Consider the following 22,589-nt stretch of genomic DNA (forward strand, 5'->3'; position numbering starts at 1 on the left):
GGAGAAGAAGGGTTGAATTGAATTTTCAGCCTGGTCCGATTGGACTGGATACCGAGATGCTGTATAAGCGTCATTTGACTCGATTAGAAGCAAATGGGGGCCAAAGGAAGAAAGACGAGCCAAAACGTAAAATATATGTCCTTTGTTTGCTTGTTAATTAGTATGTTTGTTTGTAGGTTTCTCTTATGCGTTGTGCCAGCATTTGGCTGGCATCAGGCCATTATTGGACGTGGAGAAAGAAGAAGAGGAGAAGGAAACTCAAACGTTTTTAATTATATTCTTATTGATCCACGTAAATGGGGAAGACGAGGGGGAGGAGGGATGTCTTGAATTTGTTTAGGGTTACGTAGTTTGGCAAATATAAAGAGAGGGCAACTACATGGGTTGGCTTGCTGTTGGCCTCCACAGAAGCGGCTCGATTATGGTATTTATCATCTGTAGAGAAGTTTTAGAATATTTGAAGTAGAACGGCCAGTAGAAATTCGTGTTGGTGATATTTGTTTTTAGAGAATCTGTTTATAATACATTTATTATCCAAAAGCATCGCAATCAACCAGACATCCCGTATAATTTAAGTGGGAGTATGGTCCTGACGTCGGAGTCCTCGTGACGGTGTTGAGGGGACGTGAGTAACCGTGTTCTAACATCCCATGCTATAGTCTAGTTCAATACAACCTTTTATGGTCATGCTAGGAACCGGCAAATGTATTAGAAAGCGGGTTTAATTAAAGTAGTTAGCACTTCAGAAAGACCGAAAAGACGTCACCCATTCAATACATTTGGTTACATCATACCCGTTTCTTTTTACTCAATAAAAACGGGCAAGTTTGGATGAAAAGGGATAGAAAGCATCAGTGAGCAAGACAACAGAATGATTGCAAGTTCAACTCTTCAGTGCTTGTTTGCAGCACTCATTCTATTCCTGAACGCTGTCGACAGCAATAACCCCAAATCAGATCAGGTATCTGGGTTCAGTACACTTCTCTATCTCTTCCGAAAAATATTGTTTTTCTAAGGGTTCTGTAGGAGCCTGTTCAGGAGTACCAGGAATTCCTGGGACTCCAGGAGACAATGGATTGCCAGGAAGAGATGGATTGCCAGGAAGAGATGGAGGAATGAAGGGCGCTAAGGGAGATAGAGGTGATAAGGGAGCCACTGGAAAGACTGGTCCTAAAGGAAGTTTGGGACAAAGAGGATCAATGGGGCCAATAGGAATCAAAGGAGAAAAGGGAATCAAGGGAAATTTGGGAGAACGAGGAGAGCCCGGACCTCAAGGAAAAAACGGCATTGCCAATTCTATCAACTGGAAGCAATGTGTTTGGAATACACATGATGACAAAGATACAGGTCTCATCAAGGTAATTTTCAAAGGTAAATTTTACACACTCTAAATTGATTTCCATTAGGAATGTCTCTTCAGAAAACGTCACTCTTCTACCGCTCTCAAAGTAGCGTATGCTGCCAGTATAAGAGCCCTTTGTCCTGGTAAAGCTTGCTGTGGACGTTGGTACATCACTTTTGATGGAGCGGAATGCTCACCAATGACAATTGAAGGACTTGTGTATTCGCCAGATAACAATGGTGAACCTCTTCAACATCGCCAAATAGAAGGATTCTGCAAGAGCATTCAATCTGGATCAATAAGGGTAGCTGTTCGCGTGGGAAACTGTCCGGGCTTTGGATCATCTGATCGTTACTCTGGATGGAGATCTGTTTCTCGCATAATGATTGAAGAATATCCCCAGTCGCAAAACTGACTGGACTCAAGCCAACGACTTTTGATTGACCAATTCTTTTGATGTCTGCATGATGCTGAGTTGTATGTTCTGTATGCTTGTGAACTATTAGTGCTGCATTTTCCCTATACTAATGATGCTTTCCGCTTGATGCGTCTGGCTTACTGTACTTGCCCCATTCCAACCATGATTCCCCAGAGGTAGCTTAAGGCAATGTTGTCAATGCAAGAGAAAGACGGAGTCTTCCCTTTCGTGTCCGTTATATATTCCACACCTGATGATTATCATAAGCCACTGCATCACATTATTTAATTCGTTGCCTTGATGGGAAGATCAAGTGATAATGTGAGCAACTGGGAAAATTATGCCTTTTTTCTAATTGTAAACCGAAAGGAGCCTCACCTAAAGAGAAGTCGTCTATTGAACGTCTTCGCCGAGAACTGGTCAAAGTGAAGAGTAGACACACGGTGAAAATTCCTGAGAATGAGAGAAAAGCCAGCAGTAATTCATGAAAATGTTAATATTGTTGATTGTGGATTCAGTGATGTACTGAAAGCGCTGAATGATCGAAAGGTTGTTGAAGGAAAGTCCAATCGGTGTAAGATTTAAATCCATATGGGCGGACGGCAGGGGCGTCATACTCCTGCACGTTTTTCAAGCTGCACCTTTTATTCAAGAAGCACGCTGAAGCAATAGGTAATAATACATATACTTTATTATATTGACTTTGTTTAGGGTTGCATTGTCTGGCAAACGTAAAGAGAGGGCAACTACATGGGTTGGCTTGCTGTTCGCCTCAACAGAAGCGGCTCGATTATGGTATTTATCTTCTGTAGAAAAGTTTTAGAATATTTTAAGTAGAATGACCAGTAGAAATAGTGTTAGTGATAATTGTTTTTAGAGAATCTGTTTATACATTTATTATCCAGCAGCATTGGAATCAACCAGAAATGCCACATAATTTAAGTGGGAGGAGTATGGTCCTTACGTCGTAGTCCTCGTGACGGTGTTGGGGGGGGGGACATGAGTGACCGTGTTCTAACATCCTACGCTTTAGTTCAATCGTTTGGTAAATCTACGCAATCGTGTCATGCGTCCTATTTCAAAAAAGTGGGCCTGTCTGCCTTACGTCGTTACACAAGACGTCGTTTTGTGTCACTTGTGTGTGAAGACGTTAAAAAAAGAAGATGACTTGCATGGTCATGCTAAGAACCGGCAATTGTATTATTTAAAGTAGTTAGAACTTCAGAAAGACGGAAAAGACGTCATTCATTCAATACAATTTAAAGGAAGTGACATCATACCCGCTTCTTTTTGATCAATATAAACGGGCAAGTTTGGATAAAAAAGGATGAAAAGCCTCAGTGAGCAAGACAACACGATGATTGCTAGTTCAACTTGAAGGTGCTTGTTTGCAGCACTCATACTATTTCTAAACGCTGTCGAGAGCAATAACCCCAAATCAGATCAGGTATCTCAGTTCAGTTGACTCTTCAATCCCCTCTAAAAAGAAATATTGTCTTGCTAAGGGCTCTGTTGGAGGGTGTTCAGGAGTACCAGGAATTCCTGGATCTCCAGGCCACAATGGATTGCCAGGAAGAGATGGATTGAAAGGAAGTGATGGAATGAAGGGCGGTAAGGGAGACAGAGGTGATAAAGGAGGCACTGGAAAGACGGGTCCTAAAGGAAGTTTGGGACAAAGAGGATCAATGGGGCCAATAGGAATCAAAGGAGAAAAGGGGATCAAAGGAAATTTGGGAGAACGAGGAGAGCCCGGACCTCAAGGAGAAAACGGCACTGCCAATTCTATAAACTGGAAGCAGTGTGTCTGGAATAGATCTGATAGCAAAGATACAGGTCTCATACAGGTAATTTTCAAAGGCAAATTTTACACACACTAAATTGATTTCCATTAGGAATGCGTCTTCAAAAAACGTAATTCTGCTACCGCTCTCAAAGTAGCGTATGCTGCCAATATGAGAGTCTATTGCCCTGGTGGTACTTGCTGTGGACGTTGGTACATCACTTTTAATGGAGCGGAATGCTCTGGACCAATGACAATTGAAGGAGTTCTGCGCATATCCAACTCCAGAGATGATCCTCTTCGACATGGCCAAATAGAAGGACTCTGTGAAAACATTCCAACTGGATCAATAAGAGTAGCTGTTCATGTAGGAAACTGTCAGGGCTATGGATCATCTGATCGTCACTCTGGATGGAATTCTGTTTCTCGGATAATGATTGAAGAATATCCCCAGTCGCGAAACTGACTGGACTCAAGCCAACGACTTTTAATTGACTAATTCTACTGATGTCTGCATGACGCTGAGTTGTATGTTCTGTATGCTTGTGAATTATTACTTGTAGTGGTACTCTTTCCCGAGACAGAAGTTCTTTTGCTTCTGCTACGACTTTATGAACGCTGCTGGTAGACTTCGGTGCTGACGCAGTTTTGTGTATAGTAGAGCCAAACAAGCCTTTGGAAGCCGAGAAAAAGGAAACAGGTGAAGAAGCAGAAGCCGCTGGGTTGAAGCTGGAACCCAAAGCGGCATAAAGGCGTAAGGCATTCACGGCGCTAAATGTAGTGCTGTTCAGACCTGCAGGAGAAAAACGATTTAAAAAAGAATTACAAGACGCGTTGCTGTTTGAAATTACACAGATTAGTTTTTCTGATTTCGCTGAGGCTTGGACAGTTCAGGCCGGAAACGGTGGCATTTCTCTTCGCGCTCGGCTCGGCTGGTAGGAGGTGTCGATCTCAAGCTTGGTCGGCGATTGGGCCCACTGAGACCACTCGGACACTTCACAGGGAAGCAAATATGGATTGCAACGACTGCCTAAACAATTTTGTCCGAATTTTGTCCGGCACAGGGTGTGAAGGCTGATAGCGTTGTTGGTGATGCCAAGAACAGCAAAAAGAGCAATAAAACCCAACTTCAACTTCACATTGAGTTGATCTTCTTTGACAAACTTTTTAGAAGGGCTGTACGTTTTGCTGCAAAGGAAACTAGAGCTTGCTTATACCTGTGCGGTGATGGAGGACGGTTATGTCATTCGCGTGATCGTGAAGACAGTGCTCCGGGGCTAAACGCAGTCTCCATCATCCGCCGTCATTTACCTACTAGAACCGTGACGTTGTGCCTACCTCTGCGGCTAATTGTTATGCGTCTCCTCTCAATAAAAGCCGGCGCTTGCCATTCCAAGGTTCTGCCGACAAGAGAACTTCTGCACTTCAAATAACTAAACGTGAGAACGTGTTGTTGTCGTCACCACGTGAGATATCTGGTGGTCCTCGTCTCTCCAACGCAGAGCCAAATTTCTTTTGACTCAATCAAGTGCGGAAGCGCGTGCTTCCTGTTTGAACGACATTCATTGCACTGCATGAATCGACGATTCATTTTTCAGCAAGTGCGTAGAACAGTGCTGTCGGAGCTTAAGGCACTAGAATGGCCACGTCACTGAAATGTTGTCAATGCAAGAGAAAGACGGAGTCTCCCCTTTTGTGTCCGTTATATATTCCACAACTTATGATTATCATAAGCCACTGCACCACATTATTTCATTCGTTGCCTTGATGGGTGAGCTACTGGGAAAATTATGCCTTTTTTCAATCGCCTCTCAATTGTAAACTGAAAGGGGCCTCACCTAAAGAGAAGTCGCAGACGTTTACGGCAAGGCTATCGGTTTCTTTTATATGGCAGAAAACGGACTCGTCTTTGATGGAAATTTACGCTCTGGACGAGAAAGCCTGCAGATCTTCAGAAAAAAATCCTCGCCGGGCTCAGGTAGACCGATGTGGCTACATTAAGCCTTTGCAGCAGGCTGTAAACCCGCCGACTGCGTGGTTGCCAGTACGCAACTTGACAAGAGAGAACTGCAAAAGAGCGAGGATTTCTTTATCCGGGAGCACAAACGCACGGACGTCGTTTTTATGCTTTTTTACGCCGTTGGGCGTTGCTGCGTGATTTTGGCTCACATACTTATCGCGTGAGCCAAAGGCGTCTTTCTTGGCATTTTTCTGCCAGTCATCGCCTCTTCCGTGGGGTAACGGACAATCCGTGGATCGACAGCATTGCCTAGCTCCCATCGGTCCTTGAATTCCAAGCGTCTAGTTGCCTGAAGCTGTACTCAGACGCGGTGCGGGTAGGTCTGCTTATTGCCAACTTGTAGGGGGCCCGAACAAATTTTCCGGTTTGCGTGCAGAATTATTGGCACAGTAGCTTTAGTGTTTGCCTTTACCACTGCACGTAGAGCCATAAAAATAGCTCTTTACCCTTGGCATTTAAAAAAAATTGTTTAGTACTGTACTGCATAGCAAAAAACGAGATGAACTGCGGAAATTTTCTCCGAAAAATACTGAATCAGTGCTGTTCATCCCCGGGACAAATGCGCAGTCTCTATGAATCAACGAAAGATATACAGACGACCTTTAATGATAAGCATGTAGATTGCAGGTAAGTGGATTATAACAACGGGTCATTGCTAACGTTTTTTACAGCGTTGTTAATATTCTTAATCGAATATTGAAAGTAAGAGAAGGAGACGTGAATTCCGTCAAGCCATGTATGTTAACATATAGACAGGGGTCACCTTATTTTATTGATTAATAAATGAACGTTGGCAGTGTTCTCTCTGGTGGAATCTTTAGAACGGCGTCAACGAAGGTCCGGTGTTGGTAATGCAATGAAGCCCGTTTGTGATTCGAATTACTTTCGATTCTCTTGCAGACAAAAGAGCCGTCGATTTGTATCATTTTGCTTTCGAAGAGGTCGGTCACTTTTGGAAAGAGCTCGGCGCCGCTCTCGGCTTTCTGAAACGCGAACTGGACGGCATGGAGGAATTCCACGCCAATCATCGACAGGGCGTGAAATACATGGCATGGGCAATGCTTGAGGAATATCGGGCAGCAAAAGGTTTTCGACTGTCGTCTATTGAACGTCTTCGCCGAGAACTGGCCAAAGTAAAGGGTAGACACACGGTGAAAATTCCTGAGAATGAGAGAAAAGCCAGCAGTAATTCATGAAAATGTTAATATTGTTTATTGTGGATTCATTGATGTACTGTAGTTCTTTTGCCCAGCTGCATTATTGACGATAGGAGGTTCTACGGTCGAGAAGAGGAGCTTCTGCAGATTGCTCAGTACCTATGGAACGGCAAAACAAGGCAAAGTAGAGTCGAGCCAATCGAAGTCCAACGCATCCAGGCAGACTGCGCGCACGATTAATTAATTAATGATCATTGATTTATGACCTTTCTATAGATTATCGCTGGAGTTGGAGGTGTCGGTAAAACGACTCTCGGTTTCAAGTACGCTCTTCAATTTGCAAAATCCTATTCCGACGGCATTTTCTACTTCAACGCCGAATCATACCCCTCATTCTTAGTGTGGCTACGCGAGAACGTACGCTGAGGAGACAGCAGATATTACGTAGAATTATGTAAATACATACAGTATTATTTAGGCCGCAAGAGCCGCGGATCTCGCCGGTTCAACTGACGGCGTTACCATGACTTCCCATGCCGACGCCTTGCGCGTTTTTTTCAACTATCTCGCTCGACGTCCACGATCGTTGCTCTTCCTCGACAACGCCGACGATTTCGAATTTCTCAAGAGCTGCCTACCAGGCCACTCGGTCGCTTGCCACGTCGTCATAACGACGCGCAGAACGCAAACGCACGACATTTTTCACCAACGAAACGTCGACCGTCTGACGTTGAACGTTCTTCAAAAAGAAAAAGCGATCGCCGCTCTCTATCGCTTGTCCGGAAAGCGTTCGTATTCGCAGACGACGTCGGACTACAACGAGCGAAAATACGCAGAAAAAGTCGCCGTCGAACCGCCCGTTGAGGGCCTGCCTCTCGCTCTATCCCACGCCGGTTCGTTCATCGAGCAGCATCGCATCACCTTTCGTCAGTACTGGACGAAATTGGAAGCGGAGGCGAAGCGCTTGGAAGCGGCTGCGTTGAACTTGGATAGCTTCTTGCGCTACTTTCACCTGTCTCACCTGAAGGCGGGTCTCGATCGCTGCGGAATTCACAGCGTTAGAAATTTCGTCAAATTGAATCCCACGACAGTCGGCTTGAACGCGTTTGATCAGAAGTCGGTGTTGCGCGCTCAGACGGCGTACGAAGAACGTCAGCGCGTTTTTCTCACGTGGGAAATGGATCTCGATGACGTTCGCGACGACGAGACGCCGGACGGCTATCTCTTCCTCAAGTGCTGCTCAGTGATGTCGTCCCAAGGCATACCGCTCGACGTCGTAGCCGATGCCGCTTTTCCGGAGACCGTGGCGTCGGGAAAGGACTATAGAGTATCGAGGGCCCTGAAAGCGTTGAACGAGCGCTCGTTGGTCCAGCAGATGAGCGAACCAGACAACGAGGCGTCCGTTTTGTTTGTCGTTCATCATCTCATACAGGTGAGTATACTGTATGTGGCAGCTGGTATCTCATATGATGGGGGAGTGGGGGAGAAGTATTCCTTGCACTTCTACATGCATGTATGTGAAAAGAACATGTGACAGTATTCCATAAAAGTACACAGTATACTCCTGTATGTGCTACAGTATCCCATATGTATGAGACAGTATACGATATATACAACCTCATACAAGAAAGTATACTATTATCTCATTTGGCGTTTCATAGGCGAGCGTGCTCCAGCGTCTGGGCGAGAACGTCGACGACTTGCGACGCGTTTTGAAGTCAACCGGTGCCGCTCTATTCAAACGTCTACCCTCTCCGGACGACATCCACGTCTATTTCAGCAGTCCGTCTCTGCTCGGTCTTGTTCCCCACGTCTATTCGGTCGCCGAAAAGATACTCGAAGCGGGCCTGCTCGACGAATCGCATCGGGGGCTGATCGACTACAGCTGCGCTTTGGCGTTGGGCTACTTTCACTACGACTACGCTGGGCGACTCTGCTCTTTGCGCGTTGAAGTTTTCGAAGCGATGTCGACGACGTTTTCGGCTGAGGAGAGCCGATTGAGGAGACGAGATTGTAAGCTGACGTCTCTTGTCTCTTCCCCAAGTGACCTGTTATGACAGATTATTTCAATTTGGCGAGATATAATTACATTTCGGGAAATTGGCACGAAGGCGACGCGAACGTTTCGAAAGCTCTGGGGGGAAGACGTCTGGACGAATTTAGCGAGAGCGAAATGAGATTTTATAGACAAGGTTAGTGCATTATAGCTACACGCGCTCGCGTTTTGGAACGAGATGGCATGCATGGCGTTTTGCAGTCCTGTGGCTACTCGTCGAAAGTCAAGTGAAGCAGCGAATGCTCGAGGACGCCGAAGAGACGCTACTTCGTCTTCTCAGCGCTTACCCGTCTGAAATCGAGACCCCGGAAGCGGCGGAAAACGCGTTTATAGGTACGTGACACTCCCTTTTGGAGGGTTGTTCTACGTCATCGTGAATGCATGCTCTGGTAGTTTTTCTTCGGCTCGCGTCTGTCTATCGCAAATCGGGCCGATTCGACGAGGAGCAATCGATTTTGAACGAAGCTCTTCTCTTGGGTGAGTGTGGTCTATTCGATCCCGGAATCAACCTTGCCGCTTGTAAGATGACGACCGCTGCACTCGCTCGTTTTATGCTATTTCAGCTGTCTGATTTGCAGGTTACCAAGATCTGGCTAAGTGTCAAATGGAGTGCGGCTTGCTAGACGAAGCGCTGAAAAATTTCTTTCAAGCGCTTAAAGCCTACCAAAGAATAATTCCGGACGCTCACGAAGACATGGGATTTCGTGAGGGCGCTCCTTAACTATGTCTATTCTCTCGCCGACGCATTCCTTTGTTTAGTTCGTCTTCAGATGGCCGAATGCTTCAGAGAGAATGGCATGGTTTCTAAAGCCTGCGAGTTTTCGTACGAAGGCCTTTCGATTGTAAGATCTGTGTGTCCTCCTGAGCACCCACTCGTGTCTCGAGGTCAGTTTCGCAACGGTTGATGTACACGATGAAAGATTTATTAATTGATTGATGTCGTAGCCCTTCTTTCACACGGACACTGTCTTCTTGAGGCGAAACGATACGCGGAGTCCGTCAAGACTCTGAAAGAGTGCTTGGGGTGCTTTGACGTTGGAGCGCAGGAACGCGCTTCTCTCGCCGCAACGGCTACTTGTACGATTGCTTTTTAAGAGAAGAGGGCCTCACGGTGACGTATTTTTGTACTAATAGGTCTGACGATGTTGGGAGAAGCTTTGCGCGGGGAGAAATCCATCGCCGAGTGCACTGCAGATAAGAATGACGAGGCTATTCGATGCTACGAGAAGTCGATTACAATTTATCGCCAGCTCTATCCCGACGGGCATCCCGACATGATTCATGGTAAAATCGTCGTCAGATGGTTTTATATATGTTCATCGTAATCATTTTATATTTTTTTGGCGAAGCTTGTACGGCTCTCAGCTCCGCATGCATCCAGACGGGAAAGATAAACGAGGCGCTCGATTTGGCAAAATTAGCCTGGAATTCGTCGGAATTTCTACCTGAGGGAGACGAGAATCGAATCGCCAGTATCTGCCAGCAGTATTAGTCACGCTTCAATTAACTAAGGTCTGCTTTCTTTAGTTCTTGCAGTCTATGTCAAATGTTTGGGTCTCCGAGGAAAGTTTCCAGAAGCGGAGCAGCTGCTCGCACTAGGTCGAGCAGAATGCAATCATCTACCTCGTGGTCATCAAATTCACGACCTACGTGAGTTAATTTAATACGTTAGAAGCTATGTAGAGTATATTCGTGTCTGATGTTTAGTGCTGAGAACCGAGTCTGCACTTAGAGACAGCAGCGCACCTGTGGAAAGAGAGACGGCAGCACACTAGGCAAACACATAGATAAACGTGCATGCAACAACTATGTACAGACGAAATGAAGTTGAACGCTGAGCTGCCGCTAACACGATCAGCTTATTACCATATTTGCTGCTTACTTAGATAAAGAGCATGCGCATATCTCCACCGACTGCGTGTTGCCAGTACACAACTTGACCAACTGATTGACAAAGAGCGAGGATTTCTTTATCCGGGAGCACAAACGCACGGGCGTCGTTTTAACGCCGGGCGTTGCTGGCTCGCGTACTTACAGCGTGAGCCAAAGGCGTCTTTCATTTTGCTGCCAGTCATCGCCTCTTCTGCGAGGTAACGGACAATCCGTGGACAGCACTGCCTCCCTTGAATTCCAAGCGTCTAGTTGCCTGAAGCGGTACTCAGACGCGGTGCGAGTAGGTCTGCTTATTGCCAACTTGAAGGAGCTAGGGAGCCCGAACAAATTTTCCTGTTTGCGTGCGCGCCAACTCGTAAATGTTTCAGAATTATTGTCACAGTAGCTTTAGTGTTTGCCTTGACCACTGCACGTAGAGCCATAAAACTAGAGAATGTTGGCCCGGTGTTCACCGTGTTGCCATCATGCAGAGCCTCCCACCGCTTACCGTACGAGAGTGCATACCATAGTGTGACGTCATAATTTTTTATGTTGTCACATATTCACGTGGTCCTTACAGCCGTTAGCTACTACAGCTCACTCCTACGTACATACTGTAAATACTTGCATGATTGCAATGTTTTCCTAATTAGGCGCTTTTCTGACGTAGTGTATTTGATAATGTGCTCTGTATTCTGTATTTGAGGGGGACCTATGCATGTGTACGGGTCATATTTCCTGTTACCCGTACACGCGTACATACCCACGCACATACGGCATGAGTGGATACTTTTGATTGTGACGTCAGAGCGTGACAATCAAAACTGTCGTTTCGGTTTCTCAGGGCATTTATAACACGGAAAATAGTACAGATCAATTGGAAATAAGGGTTTCTAAGCATTTTTTCCGTTTATGAAAGAAAAAACGCTTTATTCGGGTCGTAAATCGCCTTTTTTGGGGCACCGTTTTGAGCCCTTTGTCGCGCATGCGCTGTACGAAAAAACGGGCTTTTAAGTTACGTCACAATACCGAGCGTGACGAACAGACATACATACAGACAGACAGACAGACAGACAGACAGACAGACAGACACTTCAGGTCCTAAGACTAGAGAATGATGGCCCGGTGTTCACCGTGTTGCCATCATGCAGAGCCTCCCACCGCTTACCGTACGCGAGTGCATAACATAGTGTGACGTCATAGTTTTTATGCTGTCACATATTCACGTTGTCATTACAGCCGTTAGCTACTACTAGTACAGCTCAGTCCTACCTACATACTGTAAATACAGTACTTGCATGATTGCTGTGTTTTCCTAATTAGGCGCTTTTCTGACGTACAGTACAGTGCGTGCCAGCATAAATGGCCACAAAACGCGCGCTAAGATCACTGTAGATCACTCGCTGCAAGACATACAGTGTCACTGTGTGTCAACGAAAATCACTCTAATGCCTATTTTAAACAGGGATGTCAGTTTGATTTTTGTGGGACGTACTCCCAAAGATTTAAATTTTTTGCAAGTTTAGCGCGCGCTAATAAAAAAGTTTCTGAAATGGCAAATTTTGTAAAGGAAAGAACATTTTCAAATTCGCCGATAATAAATTTCTAAACAATGCACGTGAGAAGCCATTTATAGAGTGAGTTTCTTTCTAACTTGATCCCTAACGGAAAAAATGCATTTCTATTTACGTCACGTGACATCCGTTTCTTTCCACCGAATTACTGTATTGAAAATCAAAGATAATGAAGTTTTAGAAAATGGTATAAAGTGACAGACGAGTTTATGAAAGCCGTCATATGTTGTTTGAAACTGGAAAAAAACGAACTTTTCTGTGTTCTTAGCAAAACGTATAGAAACGTTGTCTGCGGTGAAATCAAAACCGTTTTCTTACAAAATAGACGTAAATAGAAATGCTAGACTTCATTGGAAATCCTTGATGTGACGATCAAACGTCAAAACTACGCCAAATGTAAACTACGCTCTGAATTCCTCGCGCGCTACTAAAAGTCCCGTTTGGCCATTTATGCTGGCACGAGCTGCTGGCACGCACTGTACTGTATTTGATAATGTGCTCTGTATTTGAGGAGGACCTATGCATGTGTACGGGTCATATTTCCTGTTACCCGTGCGTACATACCCACCCATATACTGTACATGTGACTGGATACTTTTGATTGTGACGTCAGAGCGTGACAATCAAAACTGTCGTTTCGGTTTCTCAGCGCATTTATAACACGGAAAATAGCACAGATCAATTGGAAATAAGGGTTTCTAAGCATTTTTTTCGTTTCTGAAAGAAAAAACGCTTTATTCGCACCGTAAATCGCCTTTTTCGGGTCACCGTTTTGGGCCCCATTTCACGCATGCGCTTTACAAAGTAAGGGTTTTTCCTATGTGACGTCACAATACTGTACCGAACAGACGTACATACATACATACATACAGACACTTCCGGCCCTAAGATCACGTTTGAGAGAGCCTCCCTCCTTCGTTATACGGGCTCCACCCGTACAACTGCGGTGGTCGGCTCCAAAAATAGCACAGTGCAATTTAAAATAAGGTTTTTTAAACATTTTTTCTGTTTGTCATAGAAAAAAGGCTTTATTCGCGCCGTAAATCGCATTTTTCGGGTCACCGTTTCGAGCCCTATGTCGCGCATGCGCTGTACGAAAAAACGGGTTTTTCATTTACGTCACAATACCGAGCGTGACGAACAGACATACAGACAGACAGACAGACAGACAGACACTTCCGGCCTTGAGATCACGTTTGAGAGAGCCTCCCACCGCCGTTATACGGGCTCCACCCGTACAACTCTGGTGGTCGGCTCCATCACGTTTGAGAGAGCCTCCCTCCTTCGTTATACGGGCTCCACCCGTACAACTGCGGTGGTCGGCTCCAATAGCTATTTTTACCCTTGGCATTTAAAAATTTTTAGTACTGGCTGCATAGCAAAAAACGAGATGAACTGCGGAAATTTTCTCCGAAAAATACTGAATCTGTGCTGTTCATTCCCGGGAGACATGCGCAGTCTCATGAATCAACGAAAGATATACAGACGACCTTCAATGATAAGCATGTAGATTGCAGGTACGGATCGCCAAATAAATAACAACGGATCATTGCCAACGTTTTTACAGCGTTGCTAATATTCTTAATCGAATATTGAAAATAAGAGAAGGAGACGTGAATTCTGTCAAGTCATGTATGTTAATTAACATATAGACAGATGTCACCTTATTTTATTAATAAATGAACGTTGGCAGTGTTCTCTCTGGTGGAATCTTTAGAACGGCGTCAGCGAAGGTCCGGTGTTGGTAAGGCAACGAAGCCCGTTCGTCATTCGAATTACTTTCGATTCTCTTGCAGACAAAAGAGGCGTCGATTTGCTTTCGAAGTGGTCGGTCACTTCTGGAAAGAGCTCGGCGCCGCTCTCGGCTTTCTGAAACGCGAACTGGACGGCCATGGAGGAATTCCACGCCAATCATCGACAGGTGAAATACATGGCATGGGCAATGCTTGAGGAATATCGGGCAGCAAAAGGCTTTTTACTGTCGTCTATTGAACGTCTTCGCCGAGAACTGGTCAAAGTGAAGAGTAGACGCACGGTGAAAATTCCTGAGAATGAGAGAAAGCCAGCAGTAATTCATGAAAATGTTAATATTGTTGATTGTGGATTCGGTGCTGTACTGAAAGCGTTGAATGATCGAAAGGTTGTTGAAGGAAAGTCCAATCGATGTAAGAATTTTAACACCGGTCAGCTAATTATCTTATTCGGGCATTAGTAGATACATCCCGTTTCATCACTCCGTCCCGGATAATCCACACACGTGCTCCACGTGCGTGCTCGTTCCTGCTCGTTCTTGCTCGTCGCTTTGCCGTTACGGTGTACTTAGTATGGCAGAAGCTGAGCCTCAAAAAACGCAAGACGTCATCGCAGAGATACAAGGCGAGGACGTCGACGAGAACGTTCAGAAACTGCTCAAGGCGACGGCTGATTCTCTCCAAAAGGCCAAGGAGTTCGATTGCAATGAGGCTTTGATAGACGAAGCTCTCGAGTTGATTCGTTGTCAATCGTCGCTCTCGGAGATAGTTAGAGCTGTTCAGCTGTGTTTCGATTTGCTTATCGAAGAGCTGTCTGATTCGGAAAGAGAAATTTCGAGGCTGGGAGAGACTCTGAGCACGGAAGAGAAGAGAAACGAAGTTCAGAACGGGGTTATCACTGTGCTTCGTTCCGGCGATCCGACGGCCAAATCGAAATCATATGAGGCTCAGCTCGCAAATGTGCGCGCAAATGTGACTCTATCGAATGTCAGGGCTACGAGAGCAAAGAGAGAAGCGGACGACGTGCGCAAGGAGCTACGGAAGAAGCGAAGGGACTGTAGAGAGCAAGCAGAATTGGTGGTGAAACTGGAGAAAACAATCGATCAGCTTAAGGAAAAGGCAGAGAGTCAAAGGAAAGCAATCGTTAACATCTCAGAAACGCGTGACGACGTCTTGGACAATTTAGTTAGAAAGAGAATAGGGGCAGTATTGACGAAAGTTGAAAAATTGGAGAAAGATCTAGCGGCGTTGAACACGAAATTGGAGAAACAGAGGGAGGAAGATCTAGCGGCGGCGAACACGAAATTTGAAAAATTGGAGAAAGATCTAGCGGCGGCGAACACGAAATTAGAACAAATTGAGAAAAGGCTGATTCCCCTAGAGGCAAATTACGAAGTCGTGAAGGCTGCCGAAATCATCAGATCTCTTGAAAATAAAATCGTTCCGTTTCGCGCCAACGGATTTCTTCTAAGGCATCTTACAGCGCCGAAGGGGTACAACGAGAGCGTGCCGGTTAGCAAGCAAGAGTTTGACTCTGCCGTCTCCGAGTGGCAAGGAAAGTCATACAGCGCCAGCTGGGATGCATCATACGGCGACATTTTTTCTACCCTGATTTACGCTCACCGCGAAGTGGATCTCAAAAACTTGGACTTTTCTCTTCTCCATTCGACGATTGTTCGAAAGATTAGAAAACCCGTTAGTGAAGATGACGTGAAGGCTGCCTTTGAATGGATTGCAATGACTCTAGAGCAAGTTAAATGACTGTCATAGCTTAGCTACAGTACTGTCAAAAAAAATTGTGTTCTTGTTTACAGTGCTATAGGAGAGTTGTCTGTCGAATGCTGTTAATTGAAACGTTGAAATCCTCGTAGCTTAAACGCGTACGCTAATACCTCGTCATCTCATCCCAAGAATTCTTTTTCCTTTTTCCTTTTGGATCTATGATAGAGTCATAGTACATTAAATTCTGTGTATTGATCCTTCTACGCGAGATGGCGGCGTCCAACCGTCTTTTACTCGTCAGACTACCTACGAAACGTTTGTTCTTGTTTTGCGTAAGAGTGAATTGCTCGGCTCATGCACGCCTCCGACTTTCATGCACACGGCAGTCGTATCAAAGATAAATCAGTACAAGCACTCTCAGGGTAAATGAGAACGTTCATTTCATTCAACTTTTCGAAGTACATTTTATCTGCATGCAACTGAGTGTAAGTAAACTTTAAAAGCAATTGATGTCATTTTACTAGCGCTTATCAAAAATATCAACAGGCTGTAATTTGCAGTCACCCGACAGCGCAATGATGACTTCCACAATTTCAACAAAATTTTCAAAGCCTGCTAAAAGAATATTCTGGTCTTTGTTGCCGTGTTCGGTTATACACTTCAGCTCCGCAACGTTGACGTTTTGCCCAATGCCAAGTCCGATGATGTTAGTACCAGGAAAATGATCTACAATTTGCTTTGCCACGGGGCAAGGAGTAGGTGAGCCGTTGCTTTTGCCGTCCGTTAAGACAAGAACAGTTTTCTTGCTATTCAGACGCATTCCGGCAGACACCGAAAAAATTTCGTTTTTCACTTTTTCGAGAGCCAGTCCAGTTCTTGTTCCACTTCGAAAATGAGGTATGCTTTGAATAAGAGTTTTAAGTTTGCTTGGCGTCGAATGTTCATTAGCAAATGTTTTGAAATTCGTTACCACATGTACGTGAGAAGAATAAGCTACCAACGCCAACCTCGTGATGTCTCTACCAATGCAGCTGCTACTGAAGTGGCACTGATTTGTGAGAAGTTTATCCAACGCGTCTTTAGCTTTGTTGAAATCGGTCGAACTTATACTTCCAGACGAGTCAACGACGACGACCAAGTCGCGCTGCAGCTGCGGTCGTCCTGATGCGCACGGACAGCTACAAGATCTACGCTTGACAACGCCTCCCCTAGACGGAGACAAAAGTTTCTCCGCTTCTTTCGCGATTTCTTGAACGCTGCTTGTAGACGTTGGCTTTCTGCTTTTAGTACTGCCGGGTGTGCCGGACGGGCCGGGTGTGCCGGACGGGCCGGGTGTGCCGGACGGGCCGGGTGTGCCGGACGGGCCGGGTGTGCCGGACGGGCCGGGTGTGCCGGACGGGCCGGGTGTGCCGGACGGGCCGGGTGTGCCGGACGGGCCGGGTGTGCCGGACGGGCCGGGTGTGCCGGACGGGCCGGGTGTGCCGGACGGGCCGGGTGTGCCGGACGGGCCGGGTGTGCCGGACGGGCCGGGTGTGCCGGACGGGCCGGGTGTGCCGGACGGGCCGGGTGTGCCGGACGGGCCGGGTGTGCCGGACGGGCCGGGTGTGCCGGACGGGCCGGGTGTGCCGGACGAGCCAGGTGTGCCGAACGAGACGAGTGTGCCGGACGAGCCGGGTGTGCCGGACGCGCCGAGTGTGCCGGACGAGCCGGGTTTGCCCGGTGTGCCGGGTCTGCCCGGTGTGCCGGGTCCGCGCGGGCCGAACTGTGGGAGGGTATGCACAGCAGGTCTTCTGAGTAAGCCGTGTATGATGAGTGAGCCGGTTCCGCGTGTGCCGAATAGGCCAGGTAGTGAGAAGACTCGTTGGTTTCTGAGTGAGGTGACAAATAGACCAGGTCTGAAACTAGTGAAAACAGGTGCAGCAGAAGTCTCTGGGTTGAAAATGGAGGCCAAAGCGACGTAAAGGCGTAAGGCATTGACGGCGCTAGCAGTAGTGCTGTTCAAGCCTGCCAGAGAGAGGTAAATTTAACAAAATCACAAGACTCACTGCTGCCAAAATTACAGTTCGCTTTTCTGGTTTCAATGAGACTCGAACAATTCAGGCCGAAGACCGTGACAGTTCTCTTGCGCTCTTGGATTCCTCGCGATCGGCTCGGCTGGCAGGAGGTGTCTATCTCAAGCTTGGTTGGCGATTGGGCCCACTGAGACCAGGCGGACACTTGACAGCGAGGCCAATATGAATTGCATTGACTGCCTAAACGCTTTCGTCCGAACGTTGTCCGGCACAGCGCTTGTAAGCTGAGAGCGTTGGTGATGCTGAGAACAGCAAAGGGAGCAATGAAACCGCTCAACTTCATACTGAATTGATCTTCTTTGGTGAATTCTTCGGAAGGGCTGCTGTATGTTTTGATGCAAAGGAAACGAGCGCTCACTTTATATACGTGCGGCGATTGGAGTCTAATTGAATTACCGGAAGTTAGGATCGACGTCATTCGCGTGATGTGAAGTCACTATATTAGATCGGGACTATTCTAGAACAGCAACGCCCAATGATGTAAGGTGCTTGCGCAGTAGCAAACTAGGTTAAGATAGGTAACAACCCCTGACAACGGCCCCGTAACTCAATTAGCGATTTTCAGCAAAGGTTTACGACGTTTTACACCAGCATACATCAGTACAGTACAGTGATGAACGTTTGTTCAGTGTGTTCTAAAATAGACCCTGTTCTAAAATAGTGCCATCTTAGAAGGAACTATATTAGAACAGACTCGGTCCCAACGTGCACCCATGCAGGCCATGCAGGCCATGCGCGGTAGCTACCAGGCGATTTCTGCATGGCATGAGTCTTCATCTCAGCAAGGCCGGCTCACGAGGGGGGGCGGGGGGCCATGGCCCCCCCAACTTTTTGGCCAACGGTAATATATAATTACTATTACTTTTCTTGCTTCACCGTCGTGCGTAGGAAAGCTTTCTCAGCGTGTTGATCGGTTAATCGCATCATGCAAAAGCGATGTCTCGAGTGGGCGTGGCCTTAAAATTTTTTTCGCGCGCAGAGTGGCCCGCCCAACCTCACTTGGCGTCAGCCGGCCTTGAATCTGCTTCTGCACTGAAAAGAGGTTGTTCTAAAATAGACCCTGTTCTAAAATAGCGCCATCTTAGAAGGAACTATATTAGAAAAGGACTATATTAGAACAGAAAGTTATTGTTCCATTTTCACCCTCTTGGTATGACAAGGCGTCCCAATCAATAAAAAATAAATTTCATCACTGTACAGTATGTATGCTGGTGTAAAACGTCGTAAACCTTTGCTGAAAATCGCTAATTGAGTTACGGGGCAGTTGTCAGGGATGGTTACCTATCTTAACCTAGTTTGCTACTGCGCAAGCACCTTACATCATTGGGCGTTGCTGTTCTAGAATAGTCCCAATACTTCACAACCACGCTCACGGCGCGCCGGCCTAGCGTAAAGCGCAGCCAGCTCTTACTGTCACTAGGAAAATATTGGCCTCTAAAACTAACGTAGCTGGCCGAAGACTGAAACAGGTGACTTTAGAAGCGACAAAGAGCTGCGTCGCAAACGGAGCTTTTATCCGGGAAATTCTGAGGCAGTTCTCTGATGAAGTTAGTAAAGCAGCTCGACCAAAGTGTTTCGCCGACGTCCCAATTGTCGATGTCTTCGAGAAACGATTCCTTCTTGTCAAGTCGCTCAAGACGAGCATGCGACGGTCGAAAAATCGTGTGATAGGCGACGATTTGCTTCCCGTTGGCATCGAACCGCTCCCTAATCGCCGGATCAGAGATGAGCTTACATGTTTTTGATTCCCGAGTCTCAGTTCGCTCCGCTTTATGGCGTCGGCAGCTAGGACCAATTTTGACTTCACAGCGAGCCGAAGCCGCGACGAAAATCGCTTCAAAAAATGGCCAAAGAAATAGGCGAGCGTCAAGCAAAGGAAAGGTGAAGAAACGCGAACAAGGTTACTAGGCACGGAACGTTTAGAGATCGGTTTGCAGAAGCCCCCTGGGACCAATTTGGGAGACTTCGCGAAAGTCGTCGCGCAAGTGTACTTTACCTCTCCGAAAAGCTGCTACACCTCTTCGGGGCCCTCTTTCGGAGCAGAGTCTGCGCGCGCAAATCCGTCATTTCCGGGATACCCGAAGTTCCTTTGCTTTTTTTCGCAACGTCGCTTCGTTCGCTCATTTGCTCTGTTTGAAATGGATCAAAGATGGAAAACGCATGTGCACTCCATTCTTTCCGCTCTGGTGGAGATTCTCATTCCCCTTTCTCTCATCGATCGTCTTCTCGAAGTCTCTCATCACCGTTTCAGAATATGAGGAGCTCTTTTCTGATTCCATTGATGACAAGAAAAGATCACAATTGCTTCTCGTTTTCATTCTACCGCGAAAAGGACCCGATTCGGTTGACCGATTTTTGAACGTTTTGAAGGAAACCGAAGGACAGAAACACGTTGCACAGAAAATAATTGAGACCGCTGAAAAAGAGAGAAAGCACGTTGAGAGTGCGGATCTCTGTTCGGGAATTAGAGAAAAAATCGGACAATTGGAAAGAGAATCGATGAAAGGAAAAGCGACCAATATTGCCGTGAGAAAAAAAAGTAAGGGTGCGTTTGCTAGAATAATGTGGTTTGTAATTGGATGCATTTAGATTAGACCTTCGAAGCATACGGGAAGTCGTCTGAAATGGAAAAGACTGCCGCAGTTGAAGGAGGAAACGTGGGAGAGACAGAATCATTCCCCGCTGGGTATGTGCATAACGTAGGTAGTGTCGTTGAATGCGAAGGAAAAGGGGTCACCCTGTCAAAAGAAACTTTGATTCCGGAAGAGAGTGCGGCTTTTCTTCGTTGACACGGCGTAAATCTAGAATTGAAACTGCAGTTGCGAGTAATGGTCTTATGGGACTTGGTAACTTGGGAAACATGGTAAGCCAAATTTCTTATTCGTGGATTCTTTAGTTATTATTTGTGCGGTTTTTCAGGGCTTTATGAATTCCATGCTTCAGTGTTTGAGTAGCACGCGACTTCTTGCTGACTTCTTTGTCTCGGATGAGTACGAGACAAATCTAAATAGAAAGAGTCACATGAAAGGGCGGTTAGTGAGAGGCAAGAAACTCTTATTGTACTAAAGTACGTCCTCGTGATTTTGAATTTATTAGCCTTTGCTGATCTTTTGAAACGCATGCGGAATAAGAAAGAGAGCAGTCCCTTGTTACCAACAGAAGTCGGAGGTCAAATTCGAGGATTTTTACCCGGATATAGGTATGAAGACACAATGATACATGATAGATATAAAAAATAGAAATATTGGCCACTAAAAGTTATTTTGTACAGTAAACAAGATGCTCATGAGTTTCTGCGATTTTTACTTGATGGTCTCCATGAAGATTTGAGAATTGATTCTCCAAAATCAGCAAGCAATTTTGCTACGTCAGTAATAATAATCCTATTGAATCCTATATAAAATTAGTATTTTTAGAAGATTTACGAGTGAGTCTGATTTGGCTTCAGAAAAATATCGTGCATGTGAAAATAGCAAAATAGCTGGTAAGGAAAGAAAAGAACTAAAATATGAATTTATAGATTTTTCATCGTTTGTTGTCTGAAGATCTTTTTGTCGGTCAGTTGATGAGTACACTCACTTTTGAATCCTGTTCTCATCAGTCGATTACTTATGATACCTTTTGGGATTTGTCTCTTCCTATTCCACGTAGGGTAAGACGGGAGGGAACGGATATGAAAGATATACAGCAGGTATATAGACTATCGCTTTCATAGAAGCAATCTTTCTTCTCTTCGTATGATCGCTTGTCCACTTCAGTCGATTCTACCCTAACGGATTGTTTTGATTTCTTCACGGAACCGGAAACAATGGACGGAGACAACAGTCCGGTACAACTGCGTATCTATATAAATATCCTAAATGAATTCTTTCCTTTTCTAGTTTTGTAGTAAATGTAATAGGAAGCGTAGGTGTACAAAGCGTCTTACATTAAGCAAACTTCCTCCGATACTTGTTATACGTAAGTCATTTTATTATTATATATGTACTTAAAATAACTCATATCATATAAGTTTTAATTTAGATCTAAAAAGATTTGGTGTGTCAACTAAAATATCCGACGTCATAAAATTTCCCGTGGAACGTAATGTAAATTTGGAACCTTATCTTGATTCGAATTCACCCAGCAAAGGTCATTTAATTAATAATCAAAAACAATTCTGTTTAGATTTATATACTTAGGTGGTCAATGTCTCTACAAATTATATGCAGTTTCTAATCATATGGAAAGTACATTCAGTGGTCATTACACAGCCTCGTGCAAGCATAGCGTCACAGATGAATGGTATCTTTTTGATGACTCTAGGTAAATACCTTAAACACTTACTTATTCACATCAATCTCAACTGAGAGATGTTCTAGTGTTAGGTTAGTGGACTCAAGTTCCGTAAGAGGATTGCAGTGCTATGTTCTTTTCTATGAGAAATGCAAGTCCTAAAATGAATTTGCGCGGCTAGGGACATCGCTGCAGAACACAACAGCATTTGCAAAATTTTCAACTACAATACATGATACGTAATTTATTGACTACGTATCACGCCTGCATTTTTACTGCTGTAGTATTATGAGAGCACTGTGCTGTAGATAGTCAATTTGCTTGAAAAAAGAGTATGTTGACAGCCATCAGAGCACAGCAAAAGAAATTACAAATTCGTTTACCATGTGTTACCAACTTGAATTCTCGCGAACTTTCAGAACGTCGTCATATATATGGTCAAACCATATCTATGGTCAAACCACGGATTGTATGATCAAAGTGAATCAGACGTACGCTTTCCGGTGCTGCTTTAGTCCGAGAATGAAAAAAGACATAGAAGAGGTGAGAC

At 45.5% G+C, this 22,589-nt stretch overlaps 6 protein-coding genes across 11 annotated transcripts; 5 read left to right on the plus strand and 1 right to left on the minus strand.

The window, feature by feature from the left end:
* The first annotated feature begins 781 nt into the window (after positions 1-781).
* Positions 782-1,792, plus strand: LOC136185246 (collagen triple helix repeat-containing protein 1-like). The gene is made up of 3 exons (XM_065972339.1): positions 782-961; positions 1,017-1,358; positions 1,407-1,792. Exons 1-3 carry the CDS (start codon positions 872-874, stop codon positions 1,755-1,757), a joined length of 783 nt encoding a protein of 260 aa, XP_065828411.1. The 5' UTR covers positions 782-871; the 3' UTR covers positions 1,758-1,792.
* Positions 1,793-3,087: 1,295 nt separating this feature from the next.
* On the plus strand, positions 3,088-4,097 carry LOC136193743 (collagen triple helix repeat-containing protein 1-like). The gene is made up of 4 exons (XM_065982735.1): positions 3,088-3,100; positions 3,155-3,207; positions 3,266-3,604; positions 3,653-4,097. The coding sequence occupies exons 1-4, from the start codon at positions 3,088-3,090 to the stop codon at positions 4,004-4,006; spliced, it is 759 nt and encodes a 252-aa protein (XP_065838807.1). The 3' UTR covers positions 4,007-4,097.
* A 1,561-nt stretch (positions 4,098-5,658) lies between these two features.
* On the plus strand, positions 5,659-10,625 carry LOC136199668 (uncharacterized). 2 transcript variants are annotated; one of them, XM_065989922.1, is made up of 19 exons: positions 5,659-5,876; positions 6,034-6,187; positions 6,232-6,296; positions 6,358-6,408; positions 6,461-6,745; positions 6,800-6,936; positions 6,994-7,134; positions 7,196-8,149; positions 8,379-8,730; positions 8,778-8,909; positions 8,975-9,106; positions 9,167-9,292; positions 9,352-9,477; positions 9,533-9,658; positions 9,719-9,850; positions 9,908-10,057; positions 10,123-10,245; positions 10,301-10,423; positions 10,481-10,625. In XM_065989922.1, the coding sequence occupies exons 2-19, from the start codon at positions 6,060-6,062 to the stop codon at positions 10,546-10,548; spliced, it is 3,351 nt and encodes a 1,116-aa protein (XP_065845994.1). In that variant the 5' UTR covers positions 5,659-5,876; positions 6,034-6,059; the 3' UTR covers positions 10,549-10,625. The 2 variants fall into 2 exon arrangements, with proteins under 2 accessions (XP_065845994.1, XP_065845993.1); XM_065989921.1 differs by having other exon boundaries at positions 6,049-6,187.
* A 3,014-nt stretch (positions 10,626-13,639) lies between these two features.
* LOC136185044 (tropomyosin alpha-1 chain-like) lies at positions 13,640-15,801 on the plus strand. Of its 2 annotated transcripts, none has more exons than XM_065972086.1 (5): positions 13,640-13,736; positions 13,787-13,851; positions 13,913-13,963; positions 14,016-14,384; positions 14,432-15,801. In XM_065972086.1, exon 5 carries the CDS (start codon positions 14,544-14,546, stop codon positions 15,729-15,731), a length of 1,188 nt encoding a protein of 395 aa, XP_065828158.1. In that variant the 5' UTR covers positions 13,640-13,736; positions 13,787-13,851; positions 13,913-13,963; positions 14,016-14,384; positions 14,432-14,543; the 3' UTR covers positions 15,732-15,801. The 2 variants fall into 2 exon arrangements, with proteins under 2 accessions (XP_065828158.1, XP_065828167.1); XM_065972095.1 differs by having other exon boundaries at positions 14,435-15,801.
* Positions 15,802-16,109: 308 nt separating this feature from the next.
* Positions 16,110-18,204, minus strand: LOC136199888 (collagen alpha-1(VI) chain-like). Its single transcript, XM_065990185.1, has 2 exons — positions 17,753-18,204; positions 16,110-17,696 (listed from the first exon to the last, which is right to left on the minus strand). The coding sequence occupies exons 1-2, from the start codon at positions 18,180-18,182 to the stop codon at positions 16,213-16,215; spliced, it is 1,914 nt and encodes a 637-aa protein (XP_065846257.1). The 5' UTR covers positions 18,183-18,204; the 3' UTR covers positions 16,110-16,212.
* Positions 18,205-19,111: 907 nt separating this feature from the next.
* On the plus strand, positions 19,112-22,381 carry LOC136199806 (ubiquitin carboxyl-terminal hydrolase 2-like). 4 transcript variants are annotated; one of them, XM_065990108.1, is made up of 14 exons: positions 19,112-19,645; positions 19,702-20,303; positions 20,354-20,450; positions 20,513-20,627; positions 20,684-20,807; positions 20,861-20,963; positions 21,036-21,131; positions 21,181-21,248; positions 21,310-21,416; positions 21,480-21,593; positions 21,646-21,724; positions 21,788-21,895; positions 21,946-22,069; positions 22,126-22,381. In XM_065990108.1, exons 3-14 carry the CDS (start codon positions 20,389-20,391, stop codon positions 22,199-22,201), a joined length of 1,176 nt encoding a protein of 391 aa, XP_065846180.1. In that variant the 5' UTR covers positions 19,112-19,645; positions 19,702-20,303; positions 20,354-20,388; the 3' UTR covers positions 22,202-22,381. The 4 variants fall into 4 exon arrangements, 3 of the variants coding, with proteins under 3 accessions (XP_065846180.1, XP_065846182.1, XP_065846181.1); XM_065990110.1 differs by having other exon boundaries at positions 19,112-20,303; positions 22,132-22,381; XM_065990109.1 differs by having other exon boundaries at positions 19,112-20,303; positions 21,184-21,248.
* The last annotated feature ends 208 nt before the right edge of the window (positions 22,382-22,589 follow it).

The sequence above is a fragment of the Oscarella lobularis genome, chromosome 1, assembly GCF_947507565.1.
Source record: "Oscarella lobularis chromosome 1, ooOscLobu1.1, whole genome shotgun sequence".
Classification (NCBI taxonomy): domain Eukaryota; kingdom Metazoa; phylum Porifera; class Homoscleromorpha; order Homosclerophorida; family Oscarellidae; genus Oscarella; species Oscarella lobularis.

Coding starts and splice junctions, on each gene's coding strand:
- LOC136185246 (XM_065972339.1), top strand. CDS start 872: ATGATTGCAAGTTCAACTCTTCAGTGCTTGTTTGCAGCACTCATTCTA. Junction 962..1,016: donor ATAACCCCAAATCAGATCAG/GTATCTGGGTTC, acceptor TGTTTTTCTAAG/GGTTCTGTAGGAGCCTGTTC. Junction 1,359..1,406: donor AAGATACAGGTCTCATCAAG/GTAATTTTCAAA, acceptor GATTTCCATTAG/GAATGTCTCTTCAGAAAACG.
- LOC136199888 (XM_065990185.1), bottom strand. CDS start 18,182: ATGACGTCGATCCTAACTTCCGGTAATTCAATTAGACTCCAATCGCCG. Junction 17,697..17,752: donor TGAAACCAGAAAAGCGAACT/GTAATTTTGGCA, acceptor TCTCTCTGGCAG/GCTTGAACAGCACTACTGCT.
- LOC136199806 (XM_065990108.1), top strand. CDS start 20,389: ATGGAAAAGACTGCCGCAGTTGAAGGAGGAAACGTGGGAGAGACAGAA. Junction 21,249..21,309: donor TGAAAATAGCAAAATAGCTG/GTAAGGAAAGAA, acceptor TGTTGTCTGAAG/ATCTTTTTGTCGGTCAGTTG. Junction 21,896..21,945: donor TTCGAATTCACCCAGCAAAG/GTCATTTAATTA, acceptor TTATATACTTAG/GTGGTCAATGTCTCTACAAA.
- LOC136199668 (XM_065989922.1), top strand. CDS start 6,060: ATGAACTGCGGAAATTTTCTCCGAAAAATACTGAATCAGTGCTGTTCA. Junction 6,937..6,993: donor TCGAAGTCCAACGCATCCAG/GCAGACTGCGCG, acceptor ACCTTTCTATAG/ATTATCGCTGGAGTTGGAGG. Junction 9,851..9,907: donor TCTCGCCGCAACGGCTACTT/GTACGATTGCTT, acceptor TTGTACTAATAG/GTCTGACGATGTTGGGAGAA.
- LOC136193743 (XM_065982735.1), top strand. Junction 3,208..3,265: donor ATAACCCCAAATCAGATCAG/GTATCTCAGTTC, acceptor TGTCTTGCTAAG/GGCTCTGTTGGAGGGTGTTC. Junction 3,605..3,652: donor AAGATACAGGTCTCATACAG/GTAATTTTCAAA, acceptor GATTTCCATTAG/GAATGCGTCTTCAAAAAACG.
- LOC136185044 (XM_065972086.1), top strand. CDS start 14,544: ATGGCAGAAGCTGAGCCTCAAAAAACGCAAGACGTCATCGCAGAGATA.